The following is a 20,416-nucleotide window of genomic DNA, read 5'->3' as shown; positions in this document are numbered from 1 at the left end:
GGGGGAATTCGCCGGGAGTATTCTTCCGTCTAATTAAGCTGGCAAACAGTTTTATTTCCCGCTAGCAAAACCGGCTTCGTTCTCTCGTATTTCCCCGCAATTTGAAACACAAAACCTGTTTGCAATGCGGCATTTGTCGCTGCAATTGCTGCGATGCTATTGCGCTTGAAATGTAATCAAAACAAACTGTGGGAGGAGGTTCTTTATTTTTGTTATTATTATTATTATTGCATTTGTTGCACTCATTAGTCAGCGACCGGGCCTTCGTCATGAGCGATAAGCCGCTGAAGACGCCGCGTCGCGTCACGTTGTTGGCGTTGGCGTATTTTGATCCGCATTAATCATACGCACTGTGGTCGTAAAATGTTTGAAACTCTTTGTTTTCAATTTTCAACAACTAAAGTGACTAATGTTAATACTCTGATTTCTTCAATTGCTCAACATCAGTAATTACAATTTCCGGTGAAAATCAATTGGGGCTAATCTTATCAGAAATATATATGTATGTTAAGCTGCTGCCACATTGATGAGAAGACATTGCGAAATTGTTTGTTAATTATAATTAACAAGACGGTTTCGCTCGGTCGTCCTAGTTGGAAACATAAATTACAAAATACTTTCAATATTTGCACACTAATTGGGCAGTTTTGTTTGCCAATCCCACTCGTGGTCATTTCTCTTTTTCTCTTTTGTGTGTGCGTTTTTTTATTGTTCTAGTTATTGAGCAAAAACCGCGCGAGCACTGACCATGAATATAGATTATTTGTCAGAACGAATAGAAGACAAAAGAATATATAGAGACAGGCCTTCTGCTGGGTCCCTCGGTCTCAAGCGCTCTGTCAATAAGCGCGCACAGTTTTTGTTTGTCCAGGACATTGACAGGAAGCGAAGGAGTAGAAGAAGAAGTATGTGGTAGGAGAAGTGTTCGGGGAATAAGAGTGAATCAGCAGAGAGAGAGCAGCCAAGTCCAATGAACTAAATGGACATGGTACTTATTTGCAAGTGTGCACACACAAAACACACACACAGACGCAGAAAGCGAATGTGGCAAATTGTGGCAGCCTTTGTTGCATACTTTGAGGCGACCTCATTAATACACCCACACATGAGTGAATGTCTCTCTCTCTGTATGTGTGTGTGTCTATTAAGCGTTGCTTATTTGCCTAAAACATTACATCAGCGAAATGAATTTTGAACGTGAACGAGCACGTAATAAATTAAATACTATTTCCAGGAACCAAAAGGACACTCCCACCCCCCCTTAAGCCGCCCACCTTTCGCTCTCTATCTCTCTCTGTAGCACTGTTGTCTATGTCAATGTTTATTTTTACTTTGAATTATGTTACGCCCAGTCAAGGGACGGCGGCGACGGTGTGTGGGCTGCGCTTTTCACAACGCCAGCTTTACAAATTCATTCAGCTGATGGCTTTTCAGTTTTCGCAGGCGTCGAAATGTATGCAACAAACGTTTCAAGTTTTCATGCAACGAATTTGCTAATTAATTGTGTGAGTGCAAAAGAAAAATATTATTTTACATTAAGGGATTAAGCACAGCTTCTTATTGATTATCCTTGAGGGAAAACACACAACCAGCGTCTCATTAAAGTTGAACCTTTTTTGCTTGCGACCTTTTTTCACCCTGAACTATTGCCATTTTAATTGAAGTCAGGTCAAAGGAGGAGTTGAGCAAGTTTGTGCGTCGAATGCGGTTGCGGTTCACCCCTCAACAAAAAGCTGAAAGTGAAATTGTTTTTTCCAATTAAAAACCACAAAATGTGCGCTCGATTACAGCACAAAAGATGTTGACCACATTTGCTAAACAATGCAAATAAATGTGGTTTCACTTCGAGCGCATGCAAGTCACTTAAAATAGTTGAATAGTTGTAGAAAAGTGTGGAAAGCATTTCCTAGAAAGTATAAAAATAGCTCAACTTTTAAATAGAAAATAGTGGCTTTTTTTTAATAAATTCATTTGCTGCATTTGCAGGAAAAAATCCTTCTTGCTTTAACCCGCTCTTTATGCAAAGCAAACTTTTCCCCGTTGATAAATGGCTTTCATTTAAATTCCTTGTGCATAAAAAATTGGAAAGTGACCCATAAACTTGCCAGCTTGAAATTAATCAAAATCGGGGGCTTTATGGCCCCGCGCAAAGCCTGTAAAAACTTTTCAACACATAAAAACGCCAAATGAAAATTGAGTTCTTGCGTTTCAAAAATATATAAAACAAGAAGGAAAAAAAAATTATACTAAAAAACAAAATCAAGTTAAAAGCAATTTTCTTTGGTCAGAAAAAGAGCATTTTTTGATAGCGCAAATAAAATTGAGGAACGCAATAAATGCGCTCACGATGGCAATGAATACGCTCATGATGTCGCTTTTCTTTTCATTTTCATTTCATTATTATTATTTTTGTGTGCCATGAACTTGGCCTCACTGTGCAAGCAAAAACGTCGACGGCGGCGACAATGAGCAGCAGGCGGGCAAAGTCGGAGCAGTTCAACCCAAGTGGCTGCTGATATGCTGTGCCAATGGCGACAGTCTCATGTCGGCCACGCAGCTGGACAGCCAATTTGCCAGCGCGTTTTTAGGGTCTGTTTTAATTGCGTATACGACGTGTTTGGCTGGCGTCAGAAAGAGAGAGAGAAGAGAGAGTGTTCAAGCAAATGGATGAAATCGTGCATAGTGCCGCATCAATACGCATATTTATGTATAGCATTAATCTATAATCATTACAACATTAAATTTTATAATTATTTTGAATTTTAATGTATTTACAGGCGCAAATGGTTGCCGCCACAACTACGTAAACTGTCGCAGAGCAAGGGTGAGAAATTACCGAACGACAAATCGCTCTTGAAGAAACCCTCGGAGAAGAATCTGAGAGTAAGTTTTTCTTTTCTTTTTGTATTTTTGTGTTTTATGAGCATTTATTTATATTTATAACAAACAACAAAATACTTGCCGTATACACACAATATTTATATACATATATACTTATGCATATATCACTTCTATGTGTCTATAGCTACCACAGAAACATGCCGAGGAGCTGGCGGAACAAACGGCGGGCACAGCGACACCTGGCAGCGGTGCAAGCACCAGCGGCAGTGTCGGCCAAATGCCACCGCAATTCCCCAATGTAACGAGCACAACAACAGCACAGCAGCAGCAACATGACTGAGCCCGATGAGGAGGCTGGCTTGGAGCTGCCGCCACCGATGAAGCCCATACAAGAGCCACATTTGATTGCCAATGGACCGCCCGCATTTCCCAAGGATCTCAAGGAGAGCTCAGCCAATTTGGTAAGTTTCCTCACTTTGTGTGAGTGTGTGTTTACATTTGGCACCACACACACAATTCATTGTAGCATATTTTGCCAAAGACTTGGCCCATATTTACTTTTGCCATTGACCGCAAATCATTTATATACTTTTACAGCACATGAAAGTGTGTTTATTTTGAGTGCATGTTAGTCAAAGCCATTGTTAGGTGCTGAGTAATAAGCTTTGACGACATCTGAGCTGTGAATTGCATTTGTCATGCACAAATAGTTAGTCAGAAGTTATAAAGGAAGATTTTATATTTAATGTGCAGAATAATAATAGCAAATATAATTGCCATTGCAAAATATTTCATTTCTTTTGAATCATTACGAAATGTTCGTATTGTTAGTCAAGAGTTATAAAGTAAATATAATATAATATATAAATAAACATATGATATATAATAAATACTATTTTTATCGATCTTTTGTTCACTTAAATAATTGGAACTGAGGCTGCAATTGTAAAATATTTTATTTCGTTTCAATCAGTATAAAATATTCAGCAGTAAAAACAACACGCTTGCATTTCTCTTAAAAAAGTGAAAAGTGTTAAATTTTTGTAAACCTTTTTTGTTCAGTGTAATACTAAAAACTAGGACTGCAATAGCAAGGTATATTATTTTGTATTGTGAACTGCAGTGTCTTTAATTGCTTTTAAAACAAAAGGATATGCTAAGAAGGAAATAAATTTATCACGATTTGTCGCCATTACAAATAAAAATTGTGGAGTTAAATTACAGATTTGTGGACTAGACTTGTGATGAAAAATTATAAAAAAGGTTCTTACTGCTTTAAGCGATGTGTTTAAAATAATAACAAAAACTAAAGCTGCAATTGGAAAGTATTTCTTTTTAATATACAACTGCAGCTGCTAATGTTCATAAGAAGTTGTATTCAGTTTCTAAATTTGTTTTTGTGGATATACAAAATGTTTAGATAACAACAACTTTGCTACCATTTGTTGCCATTAGAAAAACAAAATATCAGCGTTAGAATTTAAAATTAATAGCTGCACTTGTGATGAAAAAGTTATATAAAAAGTTTTAATATAACTTAAGTTTCTTTAATTCAAACTGCAAATGCTTAATACTATATGTAGTATTATTATTCTGCTTAAATATGTTTTCCAACCAGTAGGAAATGTATCATAAGAAACACAAAGCGATCTGCGTTAGAATTAAGAATTAAAGACTGCTTTTGTGATGGAAAAGTTGTATTAAAAGTTTCAATATAATTTAAGCGCCTTTTTTCCTTTTCAATATAAGGATAAAAACTATGGCTGAAATGTAGTTCCTGAATTTTTAAGTAATTGTTTAATTCAAGCTTATATAAAAACTGATAATTGAAAATAAAACTGAAATTGGAAAGAAGCTCTTGACTTTCAACGTAATTCTTTAATTCAAACAGTAAATGCTCTGAACCATATGTTTTCCAAAAATTAGAAAGCGTTTAATGAGAAACACTTGTAATTAAAAATAACAAAACGATCTGAGTTAGAATTTATAATGTAAGTGAAATGGAATGGTTACTTAAAAAGTAATAATAGAAATTAATACTGTTATTGGAAAGTTGTTCTTAAATTTTAAAGTAATTCTTTAATTCAAACTGCAAATGCTTAAGCATTATACATTGTACACTTCTCAAATAAGTTTTCCAACCAGTAGGAAATGTTTAAAGAGAAACATTTGTCATTAAAAATAACAACGATCTGTGATCCTCAACCAGAAGTAGCTGTCATTAAATTTGGCAGCAGTTGAGTTGGAATTTAGTTTTATATTCTGCGTTGTGTGTGATGTTTTAGCTGCTGCTGCGATTACTTAGGATAAACGAAGTGTTTTCTTGCCCATCATCTGACTTGATTTCATGCTGTTGGAAGCTCTTGGGTTTAGTATGTGGCATAGTTTTTCTTTAGCGGCCCCTTCGACTGCACTTTGTTTGTTTTGGCCTGTTTTTGTTTGTTTGTTTAATACGCAACTTTTCTAATGTGTGTGTGTGTGTGTTTTCTCTGTTCCTCCGTTCCACACCCACACACACGCATACACGTGCGTTTATACAAATCAAAACAGTTGCCGTTGGCATTGAGAGAAAAATTCACGTCATTGAAAGATTGCGCTTAAGCAATCCGAGCACGAGTTTGCCGCTTTGCTCAATTAGAAAGCATAGCAAATATAGCAGATCGCCACAGAAGCAGCAACAGCAGCAGCCCACAAAAAGTATATATAGAATATATGTGTGTATGTAAAGTGTATTCCATGTTCCACAAGCGAGGGCTGCAGTGGGGGGAGGCGTGTCTTGGGGCAGCCACCTTTGCCATAAATGCGCCACTTTATTTTGTTTACACACGCAGCGAAATGAATGAGCCAAAAAGAGACGGCAGACTGGACACCCGGGTCCGGGTCCGAGTCCGAGTCCGAGTGAACGGAACTGTCCGACAGACTTACAGACAGACAGTCAGAAGGTACCTAGAATTCTTGACGCCTCCCTCGAAAGCAACAACAATAACAACAATAAGATGGCAACAACTAAAGCGCCCCACACACAATAAACGACGCATAAATTTTGCGCAGTCAAATTAGCTGGCAAAATACTTTTGTGGTAGAAATGGATGCTGGATTTAGATACAGAATATAGAATGTGCTGTGCTATGCTATGCTCTGAGTGGGAGGTCCACATGAATGCCGTACGATTGTACTTTACGCTCTAGCGTACTTTATTTACCGGAAGGATTTGTCATAGTTGCTTAAGTGGAACTTTAACTAAACTAAATTCGCCTGTGTACACATAAATCAATCAACTCTCGAGACGACTGTGAGTACAGCTGTTTTAATGTCTACAATTACACACACACACACAGAAGCTAATAACTAATTAAATGCAAGGCAAGACTATTTTTAGCCACTTGTTGAAGTCGGTGAAATCAATGACAATTTTCATTTCAATTTCCATTACGGATTTTCGCTACAGCTCTTGAACGTTCTCTTAGCGATTTTCTAAATGCCGCCATATTGTCTTTAGATGCCATTAACAACATGCCATTGACTGTTGTGCGTGTGTGTGTGTATGTTGGTGTGCGTGTGTGTGTGTGACGCCAATGCGAATTGTGTCGCCACTTTGTCGGTCGCCGTTTCCACCGTTTCCATCAATAAATTTAATGTCGTCTGTCGCTCGAATATATTTCGTTTTTTTTTTGTTGTTCGTCTTTTCTACTTTTCATTGTTGTTGTTTCTATTTTATGGCTTATTAGTGAATTTAATGTAAATTCACGTCGCCTTGTAAAAACTTTTGCTCATCGCCTTGTCAACAGTTTTTTGTTGTTCGCTTTTTATTTACAAATTTTTATTTTGTGTATTTCTTTTGTTCCTGTTTGTTTTTTTTTTTTTTTGCAATATGTTTGTTTATCTGGGCGTGAACTTTTTAGCTAACCCAGTTAGGTGTCTACATTTATATGTTTTATTATTATGTGACTGTGTTGCTCTTAACTCTTTTTTTTTTTGTTTTTTGGAACACTTGCCAATTGGGTTTCCAGGCCGTTAATGCCTTCGCCTTTGTTTAGTTACTTTTTTACCTGTTGTTGTATTCGTATATTTGCATAGCCATTAAATGTTAATAGTTCAGCCATTGTTGCTGTTGCGCGCTGACATCAGCTCGTCCGGTTGCAAGTTGCCTTGAGGCAGCAGCGAATCCTCCTCCTCCTCCTCCTTCTTCTTCAGCCAACTCCGACTTCTGCAATTTACCAAACACAAACGCTAACGCAAACGCCTTGGGAACCTAATTAAATGTCGCACCACTTAAAGTGAAGACGTCATTGCGATTTCGAGGCAACGCATTTCCCCCACTTCATTAGCAATGCTAAATTCAATGCCCAACTGCGCTGATATCAGTCGAGAACAACACAGAAAAACAATAAAACTAGGTGCAAGCCGATTATCTAATTAAATAAATAAATTAAATGCGTGATATCATTTTTTTTTAATATTGTGGCTTGTGTAACATAGAAAACAAGAATTGCAAATTTCCAGTTTATCTCAGTACTGGAAAATAACATAAATATGTCAAAATAAATAAAGCAACTCAAAAATGTTGACGATAAAGCATAAATACCCTAGAGACGCGTTCAGTTGTTGTAACCGATAAGCATAAAATAAGTTTCGATATACCAAATATAGTATTTGGTATATTTCAGCTATTTCGTTATATGGATTTGGTATATTTTAACAATAAAACTGAACTTTTTGCTACCCATAAGGAAAATATACCAAATATAGCCTTCGGTATTTTAGTATTTTTAATATGCCAAAGGCTCATGTAGGTAGTATATCCGATACAAAGAAAATATGATAGATATCCCAGATATAGTCTTAGATATATTTTAGTATTTTTTGGTATATTAATTTGGTACATTTTAAAAATAAATCTGCATTTTTGTTACCCTTCAAGCAAGTGTCAACATACCTAATTTATCTTTCGGTATTTTACTATTCTTTCGGTATATTGATTTAGTATATTTTAGGAATAAAACCGCACTGTTTTGTTTTTATTGAAATTTAGGTACGATAGCGGGTATCTCACAGTCGAGCACACCCATATGCAGATTTCTTGCTTTATTTTAAACCCTCTCGAAAAATACCTTGATGTGGATTTGCAAGCTCATTTGCAATTGTTTTTATCTAGCTGTTTCTAGTGCTCTCTAGGGTATTTATTAGTTGATCCAACGACATTCAGTGTCATTTGTTTCTCACACAAATTTCGTATAGTATGCTCTCTTTTCTTCTTCGTATCTTTTGTTGTTGATATTGCGAAAGGCGAATTAATTTATGATTTCATGAATTTATACACTACCCCAGAACACAGTCGCGCTTTTATTTTGTTTTCGACTCTCCTCTCACTCACACTCTCTCTGTGTGTGTGGTTTTGCCATTCTCACACTCTCTCTATCTTGGGTTTCTCTCAATTATTTTAATGCTTGTCCACAAGTGGCGACGTCGAATTCGTTGGCGACGCGTTGATTGAGAGTTTCTTTGATTGCTCTACGGCTGAGTGTATACTTCTCAGCGTCTTCTATGTGTGTGTGTGTGTGTATGTAAAATACGAAACGGAAAATAAACCAACTATTGGCAGCCCTGACAGGTCACATTCAGTCAGTCAGTCAGTTAGTTGGCGGCTCAGAGCTCAGTCGTCGAGCTTCAGTGTCGTGTCATGCATTTGGCATTATCAAAATGCGACGTCGTCGTCGTCGCACCAAGATCCTTATAAAGCGCGAAACAACAGCAACAACGGAACAAAATTAAAATTATTCTATGGACAATTATCCAAATTTGAGTTTTGGTTAAACAAAAAATTAAAATAAACAGTGCGTTGACAAGAATTTCAATCAAACACGTGCCATGAGTTGCTTTCTACGTTTATTTGTAAGTTTTGCAAGAAATGTGTGCAAATTAAAACTAAATATGAATATTATATCGAAATAATAAAATTGTGAATTCGATGACACAAAAATAAAGGCGCTTTGTGTGACTCGTCGGCCAAATCTTATCGCAAAGTACACACAGAAAAGCCTGAAAAGTCAAGTGAAATGAATACAATGAGAATTGGAAGCCAAACGCGGGGGGAAAGACGAAGGGGCATTTGTTGCCACTGGTTACACAATTTTATCTGCAGTTTGCAAACCGTCTAAACTAACTACATTTAATTTCTTTCTTTTATAAATCTCGCAAGTTTGTTGTGTGTTTTGTGCGAGAAAGCAAAGGCTAAGTAAGGCGATTAATTAGCTTCCCCTTAAAAATATGCCAGTGATTCAATTATATATCTTTTTTTTTTGTGTTTGTTTCGCCAGAGATTGTTTTTATATACATACATAGCTTGAATTAATCAATTGTGAAAAATAAAATACTCATTTTGATGGAATTTCAAACAAAGCATATCAAAAAAACAAGTGAACGACGAAGCTGTAATACGCTTTCATTTCCTTTTCGGCTTTATTTATTTGTATTATCAAAACGAAGATAAGGTAGACCTTGTGATTAATCAGTTCAGTTTGATATATGAAGCGATTTTCCAATACTTTCTAGCATAGCACATGGAAAATTTATAATGCTCCTCGGCTCTCAGCTAGTGTATAAAATGTGCGAGAAAAAAGTGTGCACAATAAAAGACGAAAGACGAAAACGAAAACAATAATAATGCCAGCGCAATTTCATAGCGCGTATTCGCAATTTACTCCCACATCAGGGTTGCATTGCAAACAGCGGCATTAATACAATAAATATCAAAGCAATTAATAAAAGCATTTTGGTGCTGTAACTTAATAGCAACAAATTTCAGCCAAATGCGGAATCATCAGCTGATCTCTGATGTAAGAGAGACCTGAAAGCATTGATTTAGAAATCAGATGCGAATTCTCAATTCTAACACTTAGCTCAACGGCTATTTTAGCGGTATTCTATTATGTTGACTTTATCGAATCTTCGGAAATGGTATTAGGATTAGTATATTTGGTTCAACATTATTTCATTTGAATGATTTTTAGTCAAAAGTTGCAGTTGTTAAAGAACGAAAACAAACTGTTATCATAACTAAATTGTAGTGCTTAACGAAATTAACTTTTACCAGTTATTGTTGTGGCTGTTTATTGTATTAACTTTGATCATATAATAATATTTAGTTTACTCTTTAAGTGTATTTTATTTAAACACCTTCAAACCATTTGTTTCAGAAAACAAATGAGCAAAAATAACTAAATTTTACTACGCAACTCAACCTACAAAAATAATAGAATACTGCTTTTATTTTAACACTCTTAGACGAAACTTTTGAAAGTTAGAGAACAAAACTAAACTGTAACCATAACTAATTTTGATTACTCAAATAAACAAATTTTTATCATATATTTAGCGGCATTCTGTTACATTAGTCGTAGTCATAAAAAAAATAATTGTATGAATGCTTTGACTAAATGTTTTTAACATTTTTGAACTAAAGTTTCATATGAAATTGCAAAGTAATAATAATAATAATAATTGGCAATCAAAACAAATTTTTACCCAACAAAACTCATTATTAAACAATATTTTAAGAGCCTTCTACTACACCAAAAGTTTTGGACTAGCTTCAGATGTTGGAGAACAAAAATAAGCAACAATCAAAACTAATTTTTGTAATATCGACCCGATATAGTGGCCATCAACAAATAATAATAATTAAAAGATTAATTTAATCACTTTTGGTCAAAAGTTAGAGTACAAAATTAAACTGTAATCACAGCAAACTTTTCATATACAGCGAAATGAATTATAAATTGAATTTATTAAAATTTGGATGTGATTGCAGTGGAATTTTGTTTTATAACTTTTACTGCTTTAACTGAATTGTATTTTAAAAAATTTTGGACTAGTTTTGAATCTGTTTAAGAACATAAACAAATTGCAATCATAACCAAATTTGATTACCCAAACAAAACTCATTTATTGCAGCAATTTTAGCGGCATTTTGATACATTAGCCAGTGTGATCTAACAATAATTGAATTATGTTCTGCATATTTACTTTAACTATTTCAGTTTAACACATTTAGTCGCTCGCAAAACTCTTCACCCAGCCCTAATATAAACACCTGCCGTTTATATGTTTATAAAGCAAGTAGATGTACTCGCTGTGAGTTCTAAATTCTGTTGCTGCAAATATGTGAATTCCATTCCATTCAGTAGCCAGGGCCAGTTGCTCGTTGTTCTCTCGCTGGGCTGTGCTGGGGAAAGTTTTTCAATTAGTTGGCCATATAGACACACATCCACATAATACAAGTACTTACAATCAGGTTGCACTTTGAATGGATAAAAGGACGCTTGAGTTTTGCGGTCAATGGCAAAAGTTTTACTTGCACAGTTGTTGCAAGTTTTGCATTATCCCATTTTGAGCATTAACCATTGTTTTATTTGTATGTCCTTTGCAGACCAGCACTGGTAAAATAGACGGCAAACTATCGGAAATTGAACAAATTGTCAGAATGAGCAGGGTAAGTACACACACAGAGAAAGAGAGAAAGTAACTTTCAAGAAGCTAATAAACTACTTTTATGTTGTTACACAGGAACAACACGAGTCGAATAGCCGTGTCGATGGCGCTGTTACAGCTGAAGAGGCTGCCGAAAGCGCTGCAACCAATGGACGCTCTCATGACGATGACAGGGTAAGTGAGAGATGTGCAAACTAAAAACTCCACTCGAATAGCAACTTAAAAGAGTTCTCCTTCATCTTTCAGAACAACACCGGCAATAGCGATAGCCAAGCTGCCGCTTTAAAGCAACGCCAAATGGTGCTGCACGAGCTGGTCTCAACGGAAGATAAATACGTGAAAGATCTGGAGGTGATAGTCAATGGGTAAGTCATCCACAATAGCATAATAACATAATATATAATAATAATATATATTCTCTTGATAGTTATATGAAGGAGATACACAACAAGGAGATACCCAGGCCAGTCGATCTTCAGGGCGGCAAAATGGATCTGGTCTTTAACAACATCACAGAGATCTACGAGTGGCACAGAGAGTAAGACACATTTAATCTCTGTAAACATATCAAATACTAATGTTGTTCTCTTTTCTTAGTAAATTCCTGCGAGCTTTGCGCCATTGCCAACGGACACCGGCGGATTTGGGGCCGCTGATCGAGAACTCCAGCAAAAAGTTCAACATGTACTACTATTTCTGCAGCAATAAGATACTGTCCGAGTATATAGTCAATGAGCATTATGATTACTTTGAAAAGATATGCAACAAACTCGGAGAAAAAGATCGCATGAAGGTGAGTTACACTTAAATACGAAGTAAATCTAATTCGTCTGTCAGTCCATGTCCGTCTGTCTGTCTGTACGTCCGTCCGTATGAACACCTAGATCTCAGAGACTTTAAGAGATAGAGCTATAATTTTTCTTCGACAGCATTTGTTATGTTTGCACGCAGATCAAGTTGGTTTCCAATTTTGGCTACACCACCCCAAATCAATACAAATCGAATAACAAGCGTAATTTTAAAGCTAGAGCTGCGAATTTTGGTATATACAATAACAATAGTAATTGTGATTCCTGAAAATTTGGTTGCGATCAGATAAAAATTGTGAAAGTTATTAAAGGAATACTTTTGTATGGGCAAAAACGTCTTCCTACTACGGGTCTTAGTTGTTTTGGCTGATAATCTGGTATATTCTTCCGTCTATGGTATTTTTTGAAAGTGGTACTACGTAGACGAGCACACTCGGCAGTAACTTTCTTACTTGTTTTCATTATATGGTATATTTTGAATGTAGTACTATGTAAATATACCAATTCTAGCCGTCGGTATATTTAGTATTTTGGCTGTATATTATATTTTAAAATTAATTTTGCTCTCATTCACAAAGGGTAACAGCTATTTTACAGTTGAGCACACTCGACTGTAGTTTTCTAACTTGCTCTGATTGCTTTTTAAATTCATATAAAATTTTTTCTTATTTCACTTGCAGTTGAGCGATCTTCTCATTAAGCCAGTGCAGCGCATTACCAAATACGAGCTGCTTATCAAGCAGCTGTTGAGGGAAACGCAACGTGCGGGTCTGCAAAATGAGGTGGCCTCGTTGGTGGAGGCCTACAACCAAATGCGGGTTGTGGTCAAGACCGTCGATGATATGACGCTCGTGTTGCGGGGTCTCCACGATTTCGATGGCGAGATTACGGCACAGGGCAATCTGCTGCTACAGGGCACGCTGCAATGTTCGATTGATGCCGGGCAAAGGCAACGGGAGCTGCAAGTCTTTCTGTTCCAACAGATTATCATCTTTGCTGACATCCAGAAGGCAAAGACGCAATACACCGATCCGATCTACAAGTATCGCACCCACATACAGGTAAAATGCAAATGCAAAATGTTATATGAAGTGCACCATAATAACATAAATTTCTATTAATGTGAACAGCTCAACCATATGCATCTGGAACGAATGAAGGAGAGTGATTACAGTTTTCGAATCAAATCAACGGACCCGAATAAGCCAACAGTAGCAATCGACTGCCAGGCAGCCTCTGCAGAGTCCTATGCCGAATGGTTGGGCATGTTAAACAAGATACTCGAGCAGCAGAGCGCATTAATTTCCCGGCTCGTCAATCCATTGAACAATTGAAACTATTGAACAACACACAGCAGCGAAAGCAAACAACAAATGTGTGTGTGTTGAATTCCAAAAACAAACAAACAAACAAAAGAAATAAAAAACACAAAAATAATAATATACTACAATTACCAAGGGTAGTTCTATATAGAAATACTTAAATAAAACAAACATTGCAAGGTGTTTTGGCCAAGAGAGAGAGAGAGACACCAAAAAAAACAAAACAAAAAAATGAAATTCTAGTGAGCACTCGCCTCGCACTTGTTTGTCTGAGCGTCTGTTTCTGTTCGTTTTGCTCACTATCGACCACACACACACACATTCATACACACCCAAACACACACACATACATACTCAAGTCCTAATTTGTATGTAGCTTGTAATTAATTTATTTTATTTTTTGTTTAATCGCCTCGTTGATCTACTTTACATTTGATAACTTGTATGTGCCGTCTGCAAATCTTTCATGTTTCTGATTTCCGTGTCAAATACAAAAAGTATTATATGCTCAAGAATATTAATCATATTATGTGCATTTCTTAAATTAGTTTCTCTTTTATGTTTTATTGATATACTTTTGCTTCTGTTCCTTTAGTTTATTGTATTGACATTTTTTTGTATTAACGGCAAAGTAAGAACTCAAGTACTCACAATCAAAAGCAATTTATGGAATACTTAAAAGTAAACGAAACATAAATAATTAATCACACACACTTACACACACATACATACATACTACATACAACCAAGTCTAAAGTAATAAGTAAAGTATTTAATGAGTACATTTAGTTATAATTTTCAAAAATTTAGTTATATAATGAAATGCTAAATTTAATTTCAGTTGTTTAAGCGGTGATTTCTGTAATTATCATACACACATACATATGTACATGTAATAATTCAGTGAAACAAACAACAAACATTTGGAATATTTTTTAAGTTCGCTTTAATTTATCTATATATATATATTTAAACATATATACACACAAACACACGCGCGCGTATTTGTATTTTATATATTTTAAAAATAATAAAATATTTAAGCTTTAAAAATTAATCAAAAAAAGAAATAAGTTTAGAGATTTTCAGTTTATAATTTGAAATAACGCATTAAAAATAAAACAAATAATGCCTACTCAGATATCAAAAGCATTTCGTTTTACTTTCGTAATTAATTGTTTGCATTCATTATTATTTACTATCACGCTCAAACGAATACACACACACACACCAACACACAGAAATGGAATAAATATTTACCATATTTAAGCAAACATATACATATACATATATAAATATAAATATCTTTGGTGTGCGTCATTTGTTAGTTAAGGTAAGGTGAGTCTAGGGGCATGTACAGAGTAGTCGCTATATGAGATAAGGTCTGTTTAAGTCAGTTTGGTTTTGCTGTTCTCACATCGGTCAAGTAACAGAAATTGCATACTCTCAGAATACCAAATAATTATAAACATTAACATATTTATACATATAAAACGGACCAGGATTTGATTAAATGTATAAAGCACACAATTGACAAAGTTACTAAACGGTTGTTCACCAGGTTTAGTTTTAATAATTTCTTTTTTAAATGCGCATCTAACAAAATAAAAGATACACTGGTAACTATCTGAGAAACAAAACAAAACAAAAAAAAATGCAAAAACCATTTTTGAACATATATCAGCATAAATGTAAACAATAATTGATTTAGCATAGCTAAATATAGAGTTGAAACGAGAAGAGAGAAAGAAGCGTTGATGTATTTTTTTACATATATGTGAAATGAACCTCCGGCATGATTAAATAATGATTAAATGTTAACGAACGCAAGAAGCAAAAAAGAAAAACGCACATTGGGAAACTTAACGGCCACATTTTTCTACATTTTTGCACTAAACACACACACACACCACAAAAACACACACACACATGCAACAATTTAATAACGTATATTGATATCTCTCTAACTTTAATAGAAATCTATGTACTGTACGGTCGTATAATATATGTAACATAATTGATTTAAATTATGTGTCGTACTTTATTTAAAAAGAAAAAAACTAAACTTATTGTTGTACTTTAAAACTGTTACGAGCAAATACCAAATGGGGCAATGGAAATTCTAGATAATTGTGGTTTGATGGTAATTTTTGAAAATGTGCGTGTATTTTTATTAATAATGATAGTACGATGATGAATGGGATGTATACATAATTTTATGTACGTCTTTGCAAATGCGAACAGCATTAAATAAACGTGTTAATCTGTGTTTTAGCCAAGTAAGCGAATAAAATGCAAAGCAAGTTTCAACATTGACGACGCAAACCAACAGCAACAAAAACAACAACAAAGCATATGCATAAATATATATATATAACGTAAATATATCGAAATACAAATTGTATGTAACCCACAAAACAAACAAGCATGTAATCTGAATTTAAATTTTCAAAGTGAGTAATAAATGCAAAAAACAAGTAGATGAAATTAATTATGAATAATCAAATCTGTAACGGCTTTTTTGAATTGTGTGTGCTGTGTGTGTCATAGCGAGCAGCTTGCTCACATGCACAAGCTGCCACAGCGTGGCAAACTCTGCGCGCTGCGTATGAATGTGCTTTGCAACGAGTTGGCATCTCTCTACGAATTCTGCCGAGTAATGCAAAAGCGTCGCAGCAGCAGCTGCAAGCAAATTCAATAAGTTTTCCTTCACCCCTCTCACAATAAAAAAAACTGTATTCTAATAATTATCAAAGTGAGTAAGCATGGAAGAGCTACGCAAGCATTTGTCAAAAGTGAACGTGCCGTGCGGCAATCCGCCCATCTACAAAGACGAATGCGTCTTCTCCTATGACAATCCAGAGACGCCGACGGGCCTCTATGTCTGTCTGCAGAGTTTCTTGGGCTTCGGCGAATCATTTGTTTGCGAATATGCCGCCAAGACCGGCAACAATGTGTTTCTGCACATTCGACGCGAGCGCAAACTGAAAGAGGACGCCGCGGAGCAAGAGCAAGCGGCAGAGCAGGAAGCGGGACCAGAGCGTAAAATAACACGTCTGGCAATTGGCGTCGAAGGCGGCTACAATGAGACTGATATGGCTAAGAAGTATGAGATCAAGTACACGTATAGCATTGTCGTGGCACCGCAGCTCGACAAGAAGTTGCCCTATCCGGATCCCGAGCTGCCCATGCGTGTCACCCAAGCAGTGGAAGCAATTCTTGCCGCCGACTCGGCGATAGCCAAGCTGGAGAAGGCAACACTGAGCGGTAGGTTGCGTAGTTGCTTAGAGAAGCTTAACTAATCCTGTCTCCTTCTCCCTGCAGGCACTTGGGATGGTGAGGTGCGTCAGGCCTCCAAGTATGCCGAAAATTTGCAGCAGCTGGATAATGGCAAGAAAATTCCACCCGCCGGTTGGCAATGCGAGAAATGCGATCTCACCAACAATCTGTGGCTCAATCTTACCGATGGTTCCATACTCTGTGGTCGCAAATTCTTCGATGGCAGCGGTGGCAATGATCACGCCGTGGAACACTATCGTCAGACCAGTTATCCGCTTGCTGTTAAGCTGGGCACCATCACCGCCGATGGTAAATCGGATGTCTTCTCGTATCCCGAGGATGACATGGTCTTGGATCCGCATTTGGCAAAGCATTTGTCGCATTTCGGCATCAACATGGCCGCGATGCAAAAGAGTGAGAAGTCCATGGTGGAACTGGAGTTGGAGATTAATCAGCGCATTGGTGAATGGTCCGCTCTAACGGAGAGTGAGAGCGAACTGCAACCGTTGGCTGGTCCCGGTTTCACGGGCATGCGCAATCTGGGCAACTCGTGCTACATCAACAGCGTGATGCAAGTGCTCTTTGCCATCCCAGATTTCCAGCAGCGCTTTGTGGGCAGTGGCGCAGAGCATTATTTCAAGGAGTATCCCAGTGATCCGGCCAATGATTTCAACATTCAAATGGCAAAGTTGGGCAACGGTTTGCAGTCGGGCAAATACAGCAGCATTGCTGAAAATTCACTGGACACGGAGCACATGACGGGCATTTCACCAGCCATGTTCAAGAATATTGTGGGCAAGAATCACCCGGATTTTAGCACCAAACAACAACAGGATGCCAACGATTTCTATTTGCATTTGCTGACGCTGCTCGATCGGAATTCGCGCAATCAATTCAATCCCGCTGATTCGCTCAAGTTTCAGCTTGAGGATCGAGTCGAATGCTTGGCCAGTCGCAAAGTCAAGTACACGACGCACGAGGAGTACAGCTTCCGTTTGCCCATTCCCCTCGACCAGGCCACCAACCTAGACGAGGTGCGCGAGTATCAGGAGCGTGAACAAGCTGCCCAAGCGAGCGGACAACGGCTGCTCAATCGGGATATTGTGCGGCACAAGGTTCCATTGCAGGCGTGTCTGGAACGCTTCTTTGGCTCTGAACTGATCGAACAATTCTATTCGACGGCCATCAATGGCAAGACCAATGCCAAGAAAACAACACGTATGGCCACAATGCCGGACTTCCTCATGATTCATTTGGGTAAATTTACGCTAGGCGATGACTGGGTGCCCAAGAAACTGGATGTCTCTGTTGACATGCCCGATGAGCTCGATTTGAGCGTATGGCGTTCTTCAGGTGGACTCCAAGCTGGCGAGGATCCGCTGCCAGAGCCTGCAACTGAGGCGCCCAAGTTTGTGTTCGACGAGACGTTCATGTCGGAACTGCTGACCATGGGATTCCCCGCGGAGGCGTGCAAACGTGCTTGTTTCCATACCAAAAACTTGAGTCTCGAGGCTGCCTCCAACTGGCTAATGGAGCACATTGCCGACCCCGATATTTCTGATCCCTTCGAGGTGCCCAACAATCGAATTGGTGATGGCGCCGCTGCAGCGCAGCAATTTGTGGCCAACCCGGAGAGTCTGGCTATGCTGATGAGCATGGGCTTTGATGAGCGACAGGCGGTGGCAGCGCTTAAGGCCACCGATGGCAATGTGGAACGTGCCACCGACTGGATATTCTCGCATGCGGACAGCATTGATGAGGCGCCGCCCGCAGCAGCAGCAGCTCCCACAGCTGCGGCTGCAACAGCCACAACGAATTATCGCGATGGATCTGGAAAATATAAACTGCTGGCATTCATCTCGCACATGGGCACCTCGGCCCAGGTGGGACACTATGTGTGCCACATACGCAAACAGGGAGAATGGGTGATCTTCAACGACACCAAGGTGGCCAAGTCACAGAATCCGCCCAAGGATCTGGGCTATCTGTATTTGTATATGCGCGAAGAGTAAAGCGTTCGACAACAACAATTGATCTCCCAACTGTGTCCCCCAAAAATTTTGTGAAAATTCTGCATATTGCGTAAATAAAGTAAAACAAATTAATCCACAATAATTCGATTGCATATTTATTTGTGTTTCTTGCTGCTTGTCGGCACCAGCTCCTCCACAATCTGACTTAATCGATCTGCGAATGCTTCAAATGAGAATTTTTGCTGCACACGCTTGTGTCCCAAGTCGCCCATTTTCACCCGCAAAGCTTCATCGCGAAACAGTTGATACATGGCGCCGCCAAAGCTCTTCTCTTGTTGCTCGCACAGGAATCCCGTGGAGGAGTGCACCACAGTCTCCGTGGGTCCGCCACTGTTGAGAGCCACAACTGGCTTACAGAAATACATGCCCTCCAGCGGCACAATGCCGAAATGCTCGTTCGCCGGCGTGTAAAGCAAACAGTGCGAGGCATATAGCAGACGACACTTCTCCTCATCCGTTGGCGATTGCAACAGCACCACATTATCCTGCAGCTCCAGCTGCTCTGTCAACGCTTCCAGCTCCGCATAGTGCTCCACATTCTCCACACAACGTGTATCGTAACCGCCTGCAATGATGAGCCAGCAACGCTTAAAGTCCAGCGCAGGCAACATGTTCCCAAGGAGACGCAACGATTGCAGCGCCAGAGCATGATTCTTCTTGCGTTCGAAGCGATTGATGTCCAGATAGACGAAGGAATTGCGTGGCACACGTGCGTGCAACGGCTCATCGTCCAGCAAGGCGGCACGCTGCTCCAGCTTGGCGCTCATCTTGTCAAAGTATTGCGTATGCAGCGAGGGATACAAAACATCGGGTGCAGTGCTCAGATGCCGGAATGTATCCTGGAAGACGCGTAGCGTGAACTTCGAGTTGACGAGCACCTTGTCGGCCAGGCCAATGGTGCGCTCCTCCAGCCAGTTGATGGGCGCACGATACAGACGCTTAAGCGCTCCTTCTCGTTGGCTCAGCAACTGATCCGGGAAGTGGCAATAGAAGAGCACGCGTGGTTTATGCGGCGCCAAGCGCAGCACGGGAATGCAAACGGAAATCAGATCACAAACTACCAGCTGCACTTCGTGACGCTGGGGCATAAAGAAGCTCGCGTAGACGGCGGCATAGAGCATACGAATGTAGGCACAGAGAGCATAGAAGCGTCCAAACAGCTGACGTGGTAGCCAATCGCCCACCACTTGAACGGGAAACGTGCCATCGGCGGTCTCCTTGAAGCAGTGCGAGCTGTCGTGATGATTGGTCAGAAAACTGACGTCATGGCCACGCTCCTTCAATGCCAAAGCAGCGTCTACGACCAGACGCTCGGCGCCTCCGATGCCCAGATCGGGATGCAAAAACAAAACTCGAACCATTTAAAACTGCAAAAATGTTTGGGCTGTATATTAAAGTACAACAACTCTTGGATATTTTTTAGGCTAGTTTTACCTACCTAAATGTCATTCAACTTGCATTATATGCAACATAAGTATGAAATAACTAATAATTTAAATTTTTTTATTTTGATTATTGACTATGTGCTGCAACAACGATAAATTTAGAACAATTGCCAATCGATAAATACTCTACTCTTATCTTCGATAAGCAGTTGTGATTTCAGTATGAGTCATAAGCATGAGGCATTAGTATAAATGCA

General features: G+C 38.5%; 3 protein-coding genes across 3 annotated transcripts in view; 2 read left to right on the top strand and 1 right to left on the bottom strand.

Moving 5' to 3' along the window:
- LOC117572240 (kalirin) overlaps positions 1 to 15,887 on the top strand; it is a 53,782-nt gene extending 37,895 nt beyond the window's left edge. The window contains 10 exon segments of the mRNA XM_034254924.2: positions 2,778 to 2,883; positions 3,026 to 3,177; positions 3,179 to 3,302; positions 11,270 to 11,332; positions 11,407 to 11,505; positions 11,578 to 11,696; positions 11,759 to 11,869; positions 11,929 to 12,124; positions 12,821 to 13,201; positions 13,271 to 15,887. Coding sequence (XP_034110815.2) covers positions 2,778 to 2,883; positions 3,026 to 3,177; positions 3,179 to 3,302; positions 11,270 to 11,332; positions 11,407 to 11,505; positions 11,578 to 11,696; positions 11,759 to 11,869; positions 11,929 to 12,124; positions 12,821 to 13,201; positions 13,271 to 13,474 — 1,555 coding nt within the window. The 3' untranslated portion in view covers positions 13,475 to 15,887.
- A 210-nt stretch (positions 15,888 to 16,097) lies between these two features.
- LOC117571602 (ubiquitin carboxyl-terminal hydrolase 5) lies at positions 16,098 to 18,850 on the top strand. The gene is made up of 2 exons (XM_034253818.2): positions 16,098 to 16,729; positions 16,787 to 18,850. The coding sequence occupies exons 1-2, from the start codon at positions 16,228 to 16,230 to the stop codon at positions 18,751 to 18,753; spliced, it is 2,469 nt and encodes an 822-aa protein (XP_034109709.1). The 5' UTR covers positions 16,098 to 16,227; the 3' UTR covers positions 18,754 to 18,850.
- Positions 18,843 to 20,357, bottom strand: LOC117571604 (alpha-1,3/1,6-mannosyltransferase ALG2). The gene is made up of 2 exons (XM_034253822.2): positions 20,213 to 20,357; positions 18,843 to 20,141 (listed from the first exon to the last, which is right to left on the bottom strand). Exon 2 carries the CDS (start codon positions 20,133 to 20,135, stop codon positions 18,870 to 18,872), a length of 1,266 nt encoding a protein of 421 aa, XP_034109713.1. The 5' UTR covers positions 20,136 to 20,141; positions 20,213 to 20,357; the 3' UTR covers positions 18,843 to 18,869.
- Positions 20,358 to 20,416: the final 59 nt, after the last annotated feature.

Source organism: Drosophila albomicans, chromosome 3, assembly GCF_009650485.2.
Source record: "Drosophila albomicans strain 15112-1751.03 chromosome 3, ASM965048v2, whole genome shotgun sequence".
NCBI lineage: Eukaryota > Metazoa > Arthropoda > Insecta > Diptera > Drosophilidae > Drosophila > Drosophila albomicans.
The sequence above is the reverse complement of the archived record's forward strand: the minus strand, read 5'-3'. Positions and strand labels throughout refer to the sequence as shown.

Excerpts from the sequence above, each read along its gene's own strand:
- LOC117571604 (XM_034253822.2), bottom strand. The coding sequence starts at position 20,135 with ATGGTTCGAGTTTTGTTTTTGCATCCCGATCTGGGCATCGGAGGCGCC.
- LOC117571602 (XM_034253818.2), top strand. The coding sequence starts at position 16,228 with ATGGAAGAGCTACGCAAGCATTTGTCAAAAGTGAACGTGCCGTGCGGC. Across the intron at positions 16,730-16,786 it reads GGAGAAGGCAACACTGAGCG|GCACTTGGGATGGTGAGGTG; the intron begins GTAGGTTGCGTA and ends TTCTCCCTGCAG.